At 41.2% G+C, this 7500-nt stretch overlaps 1 protein-coding gene across 1 annotated transcript in view; it reads left to right on the top strand.

Moving 5' to 3' along the window:
• LOC113814344 (sorbitol dehydrogenase) overlaps positions 1-2631 on the top strand; it is a 5674-nt gene extending 3043 nt beyond the window's left edge. The window contains exons 3-8 of the mRNA XM_027366397.2: positions 52-216; positions 424-586; positions 762-946; positions 1187-1362; positions 1559-1680; positions 2290-2631. Of these exons, the coding sequence (XP_027222198.2) occupies positions 52-216; positions 424-586; positions 762-946; positions 1187-1362; positions 1559-1680; positions 2290-2443 (965 nt within the window). The 3' untranslated portion in view covers positions 2444-2631. The remainder of the gene's footprint in view (positions 1-51; positions 217-423; positions 587-761; positions 947-1186; positions 1363-1558; positions 1681-2289) is intronic.
• Positions 2632-7500: the final 4869 nt, after the last annotated feature.

Raw genomic sequence — 7500 nt, forward strand, 5'->3', positions numbered from 1 at the left:
AAAAATGAAATATCTCGAAGGTAAAATGTACGAAACACTTTACGTCATCAGAGGTGTTGCTGCGGATGTCGAGAGTTGGACTGTGCGGGTCAGATCTGGCCATGGTGTACAGGGGGATGCTGGGTGACCTTGTCATACAGACGCCCATGGGTATTGGCCACGAAGCCTCGGGCGTGGTCGCCAAGTGCGGCTCTGCCGTCACTCACCTCAAACCGGGTGAGTCTGATACTTTCCTTGTACTGAGGGACTAATATCTGATTGCATACGTGAATAAATTCATTCATAGCATATAGTTACAATGACAGCATATGCCATATTGCATTCTGAACATGCACTGACCTCATATCTAAATGCATTACGTTATATCTCATGCTGCCTTTCGTAAGCTGTGACCTTTGTTCATCTGATTCCTGGATTTTAAAGGTGACCGTGTAACAGTCGAGCCAGGGAACTGCTGCGGGAACTGTGACTTCTGCAAGGCAGGCCACTACAACAACTGCGTCAAAGACAACTTTTATACGCTGCCCATGCCCAACCCTGGCTGCATCGCCCACTACTTCAAGCACAGGGGCGACCTTTGCCACAAGTAATTCCAGATCCTGCCCTGAATAACTGGACAGGACCATTATCATTCCTTAATTTTTCATCTTTCTCTTGTGAGAATGTTTATAATTAAGCTATTTTTTAATTCGTTATCAGAATTAAGAAAAACAAGTACAAATGTTAGCGGTTGTAATATCAGTAACGCACATTTGCCACAGGTTGCCGGATACCGTGTCCCAGGAGGAGGGTGCACTCATGGAACCGTTTTCCGTGGCGATCCACGCATGTCGCCGTTCAAAAGTGACAGCAGGAACAACTGTCCTGGTATGTGGCGCAGGCCCCATAGGGCTGCTGTGCCTCCTCGCCGCGCGGGCCATGGGGGCCAAGTCCATCCTGGTCACAGGTGAGTTCTGCTCTGCCGTGCTGTGAGAGGGCAGGTGTTTTGTGCTGCGGAATGCTCGAGGCAATCAAAGCATCGGCGTTTTGAGATGAAAGCAAAATAGGCCTATGCCGTATACTGTTTGCGTCTTCTATATCAATATATCATTCAGGATCTCCGGTTTCTATTCCTTCAGCTAACTGCTTGTTTAACCGGACTGCAGTCACCAGATTTTCTGGAGATTAAGATTTGCTTGCTCGACAGACATGCGACCGGAGCGCCTGGAAACCGCAAGCAAGATGGGCGCCGACTTCACCATGCTGGTGGGGGGCGCAGACCCCCAGAAGGAGGCGAAGAGGATCGAGGAGGTGATGGGCTGCATGCCGGAGGTCACGCTCGAGTGCACCGGCGTCGAGGTCGCCTTCCAAACGGCCATTTATGTGAGTTCTAGGCCTAAGCATATCAGTATCCTGTAAGGCATCGTCTAATATGTGTATATATGTGTACATATATATGTGTGTGCTTTCATTTCTCTTCTTTACTTGATTCCCTAAAATTCAAGATGTATCTCTTCAAAGAAGAAAGAAAGAAAAAAATCCTCTCTGTCCACTTTCTTGAGCCAAACGTTTGCTTTAGGCGACCAGGGCGTGCGGCGTGGTGGTGATGGTCGGGCTGCCCGCGGCTGACCTCAAGCTGCCCCTCGTTCGTGCAGGCATCAGGGAGGTCGACATCATCGGAGTCTTCAGGTTCCTCAATTGGTACGTTGCCTTTGATGTTGTAAAGGACGGCGCGTAATGGAACTGATTGGAATTTCTGCAGAGCGATGCAGAATTGGCGTGACCCGTTGCAACAATCTCTTCCTGAAGGATTAGGGGGAATTAGACTTTCTGAAACACTACACATGTACCAAATGCATTTCCTTTTGTCATATCTTTGCACTTACAAGTAACTTTTTTGCCAAACTGCTCACTCAGTACAGCTCACTTGAGATCAGCGAAAGAACGTTTCTTCCGGGCCTCGGTCTGTGCCCTCTTTCTTTCATTTCTCTAGAGCTGGCTATGCCGATAATACTTGAAGGCCGGATTGCCTCTGGGCATTTCAGCTTCCAGGAAGGACAACAAGCACCGCTGTCCCATCAGGCCGGTGCCGGTGAGTCGAGGAAAGGTGGCCGCTACTTTCCCTGAGAGTGCACTATAATGCCTATTCTAGCGCTCATTATTTTATGATTTGCCTCGAGTATGACCTTGTACCTTCTCGTGATCACCCCAAAGCCGCCGTGCTTATTGTACTATTGAACAGGGAATATTGAGGAGAGAAGCAGAGAAATGAAAATACAACAAAGGTTAAAATATCGTTTCCCTCCACAGTTTCCCAATCGCCATCGACCTGGTGGCGAGGGGCGTGGTGGACGTGAAGCCCCTCATCACCCACCGCTTCAAGTTCGAGGAATTCAATAAAGCCTTCGAGTTCTTCCGCAGCGGGAAGGACGGCGCCATCAAGTGCATGGTCATATGTGATTAGATATGCAACTGCGAGGAAAGGAATGTACGCGCGCGTGTTGTGTGTTTGAACGTGTGGTGTGATACGTAATGATTAAACATTGTTTGGGTTTATGATGGTATTTGGTGCTTAGTATGACATTTGCTTCATTTGTTGTGGTTTACAAAATGTGTTATATTCTGCGTTTGTGCAATCGAGATGCAGACAAACCAATGCGTTTCTCTCTCCTTGCTTGTCCTTTATCTTAACTTCAGGCATCGTATATCTACGACGGAACTGAGAGCCATACAGTGAAAATGTAAAAGATGAATAACTGAAGAAACCTCGAGTTGCAGATATGTGAATCTGTTAATACGGTCACTGGCCGCGCTGACTAGAATTGCTTTGCTTAAACCGGCAAGATGCCCAGGGCAAAAGAAAAAAAATTAATGACATATAAAAAAAGAATAACAGTAAATGTAAAAAATAATTTTACAGGAACCATTGTCTATGTATGCATTGCATGAAAATGTAAGCAATGTGATACCTCTGCTATCTGAGCTATGAAATGTATATGCATATTACGCGCGCGCGCGCGTGTATGTTAAAAGAGAGGTAGAGGAAGGGAGAGAGAGAGAATCACAAATAGAGAAACTCTTTGCGTTGCGTGTGAGTCTGCACCTGCATATCGTAAAGAGTGCATTGTCTTTCCTTAGAAAGGGTACCAGCTGCTTTGTTAAATGGGACAAGAATATATTCGTAACATTCATTCTTACTCGGCAAAGAGATCCAAGTTGAGTTCGGGTGTATGATATGTAAAGCAACAGACTATGAAATCCAATCGTAATTCTGCGTTTCGTCTGTTCGTTCGCAGGTTACGTCTGCATGTTGATTCGTCTCTCTTTATGTAAAAGGAGTACGCCTGAAATCATATCCCATGTGATTGCGGAGGTTAAGTCGCTTCATTCTGATGTAAAATGAGGTGAAATTTGATAACATAGATATTAAAGGATGTCTCGCACACACACACGCACGCGCACACACAAACACACTCATACACACACATATCATATTATGAAACTATTACGAGTCCTAATGTAACCTATTGTTATCATTACCGTTATCACCATTATTGTTACTATTTCTATTGTTATTATCAATATCATTATCAATATAATAATTATAATTAGTATGACCATCACCAGCATTATCATTATCATTCCCGTTTTATCATTATCATTATCATTTTGTTGTTATCCTGCTTTCTTCAAGTTAAATACATTAAGAGAGAAAGAGGGGTAAAGGGGAGGAGGGGACGAAGGAGTGAAGGAGGAGGGGAAGGTTAAGGTGGAGGGAAGTGGAAAAGGGAAGAGGAAGGGATGGAAGTGCGAAGGAGAGGAGTAAATTTGGGAGTGAGGGGAGGGAAAGTGAAAGGCAGAGGAGGAAAGAACAGAGAAATAGAAAGAGAGAAGAGGCGAAAGAGTGATAGGAAGAGCGGAGAGAAGTACCTCTATTTTTTTTATTTCCACGCGTCCTGCCATTAATGAAGATGATGATGATGGCGATAATGATGATAATAAGTTGAAGATAGGCCTATGTTTAATTTTGCTGTGTTCACTTCTCTCACAGGCGTAAATTCCATTTCCCTGCGTTAAGACACAGGAAACACCGACCCAGTTCGACCACTTCACTACAAGGTGCATCGAATCTTGGGTCTTGAAAGCCAGTGTGTAGAGGGAAGGGAGGAAGGGAGGGAAGGAGGGAGGGAGGGGTTGGAGGGAAAGAAAGAGGGAAGGGAGGGAGGAAGGGGTTGTCTGTCTGTCTGTCTCTTTATAGGGTGCAATATAGCATATTGCATAGCATTGCATACTGCATAGTGCACCATGCGGTCCCCACGTGTGTCCGTATCTAGACCACGTGCGTGCTCACGCTCGCTGCTTCCCCTCACTTCACCCCAAGCCACGCTCTCTAAAATTAGAAGCCATGCTGCCGGTCTGAATAAAACGGAGGTCAAACCTTAAACTCCCAACCTCCAAGCTAGTACAGTGGGAACGTGCCGTCCTCTCATCCGAGGGGTCGGCGGTTCGCGCCCCGCCAAGGCGCGAGAAGTTGCAATTGTCGCCCGGAGGTTACTGCTGTGGCTGGGCACCGCGGTGGGTAAGGACTAAGCTCTGTCGCGTCAGCACTCGCTGACACACGTTGATCGAGTCGACATTTGTCGGCACAGGCCGGGCTCCCCCATAGCCCGGGCGAGGCTCAGCTTTGCATATCGGACTTATCCTTATCCTTATCCTTGACCTCCCCTCATTCTCATTCTCACTCTCACACTCACACTCACACCTCGACAAGCCGGCCCCTTGCCCGGGCTGGTCGCTCCTGACCTGAGCTGACCGCTCTTCCCGGCCGCTGCCTCTCCGACGCCCGGCCGGAGTGTACCACACAGCACCGCCAGCCTCCATAGTGTTCTTCTATCTCGTATCACTTCTCGTAAATAAAGTGTGAAGCTAATCAGTGTATCACGAGACGCCACTTGTAATTCAATTACACTATAAAGAAGGGCCTGTTTAGTACTTTTTATACTCTCTCTCTCTCTCTCTCTCTCTCTCTCTCTCTCTCTCTCTCTCTCTCTCTCTCTCTCTCTCTCTCTCTCTCTCTCTCTCTCCCTGGCGAAGTAGAGCTTTTGCAGTTGCCGATATAAAAAATAAGAGATAAATAATATTATCTTACTTTTTCATAAGCTTGTGTCTGAAAGTATACTTTTATGAATGTTTTTTTTTTCTATTATTAATGATAAACTAACAATAAAATCAAATGATTTCACCAAATAAGATTTTGATTATATGAACATATGTAAAGGGATGTACGTTCATACTGTGTAAGTATGTAAACATTTAAGCAAAACATACACACCGTAGATAGAAAATATTAGATTAGATTACATACGCATTCATATACATATGTAGAGGAGGAGGAGGAGAGAGAGAGAGAGAGAGAGAGAGAGAGAGAGAGAGAGAGAGAGAGAGAGAGAGAGAGAGAGAGAGAGGAGAGGTAGAGAGAGAATTCCATTATCTAAAACCACTATAGCCTATTCGCACAACAACTTCTTTACCCATCTTAACCTTTCAAGATCACTCTAGATAGTTGACGCATAGCAACTATCACCCTTCACCCCTCCTTTAATATATTTTTCTATACTGTTATATAAGCTTAGATGTCTAGCACATTTACTTTGCTTTTTAACCATTAACCATAGATAGATAGATAGATAGATAGAGATAGAGAGAGAGAGAGAGAGAGAGAGAGAGAGAGAGAGACAGAAAGGGAGGTCCTCACGTAGGCGCCGTTGACAACATTTTTCTTCAGTCTTCTTATCTGTAGCTGCAAATATTATCTTTTCTTGTTTCTCTTGTTTTCGCTTTTTTATTCACGAGGCGAAGTGTAATATAGCATTATGTGTACGCGTGTAAAAGACATAGAAAGTGTTCACAGTCGCATAACACACACAAACACGTAATCACAAACACACATGCTTGTCGGGCATTCCGTACAGAACCCGATTAAACAATGATAAATGATATATATTTCATGTTATTTCTATTTTCTACAGTTTCAGTATTTTAGATATTATATAGTGAAGGTACCTCATTATAATGCTTCAGCATCTCTCCTCACTAAAAATAACGTTTTGCACATATATGTACAGTATGGTACAGTTTGTACAAATCTGATTAGATTACTAATCAGAGTAGATGGGACCAAAATAGATTTACTTGATTATTATTACTATCATTATTAGAGTGTTATAATTGTCATTACTACATTATCATTAGTTCATATCACCATTCTCATCATCATCATCACTGCCATCATGAGTATTGTCCTTGTCATAAGTGTTATTATCATTGTTTGTTATTATCATCATTATCATTATTACTATTATTATTATTATTTCTATTATTATTATTATCATTATTATTGTTGTTGTTATCATTATTATTATTCTCAATATTATTACTATTATTATAATTATTATTATCATTATTATTATCACTATTACTATTATTATCATCATTATCATTATTACTATTATTATCATTATTTCTATTATTATTATTATTATCATTATTATTATTATTGTTATCATTATTATTACTATTATTATTATTGTTATTATTATTATTATTATTATTATTATCACTATTACTATTATCATCATCATTATCATTATTATTGTTTTTTGGATTCAGATATATCTGGTCTACCTCTGTACATAAGTTAATAAATATATGTATGTATATATGTAAAAACATAAGCAATATAATTCAGAGCAAATGGGACAAACATATATTTATCTAATTATCATTACTATTTTCGCAAATAGTATTATCATCATCATGTTATTTGTGTCCATAAAACGCTTCATCGCCAAAATTCCACATGTTTGTGTTTGGCTTTGTTTCACCCCTTTGTTGTCATCATCATCATCATCATCTCTCTCTCTCTCTCTCTCTCTCTCTCTCTCTCTCTCTCTCTCTCTCTCTCTCTCTCTCTATCTATCTATCTATCTATCTATCTATCTCTATCTATCTATCTATCTATCTATCTCTCTTTCTCTCTCTCTCTCTCTCTCTTTCTCTCTTTCTCTCTTTCTCTCTCTCTCTCTCTCTCTTTCTCTCTTCTCTCTCTCTCTCTCTCTCTCTCTCTCTCTCTCTCTCTCTCTCTCTCTGTAAAGAAATAATTTGTATCTTTGTACTGCCGTTGCAAGCTTTCCGAACGCCAGTAGCAACGAATAGGAAATTTATTTTTTGGTGCCAAGTTTTGGAAGGCGGAAAACAATATTCATTCATATAAACAATCATAGATAGATATAGATGTATATATGTGCATATGTGTGTATATGTATATATACATACATACACACATATATATACATGTGTGTGTTGTTGTTTTTTTTTTGTGTGTGTGTATATAGAGATAGATAGATATATAGAAAGATAGATATCTGTTTTGGGGGGTGTTTATATATATATATATATATATATATATATATATATATATATATATATATATATATATATATATATATATATATATATATG

Source organism: Penaeus vannamei, chromosome 3 (genome assembly GCF_042767895.1).
Source record: "Penaeus vannamei isolate JL-2024 chromosome 3, ASM4276789v1, whole genome shotgun sequence".
Lineage (NCBI taxonomy): Eukaryota > Metazoa > Arthropoda > Malacostraca > Decapoda > Penaeidae > Penaeus > Penaeus vannamei.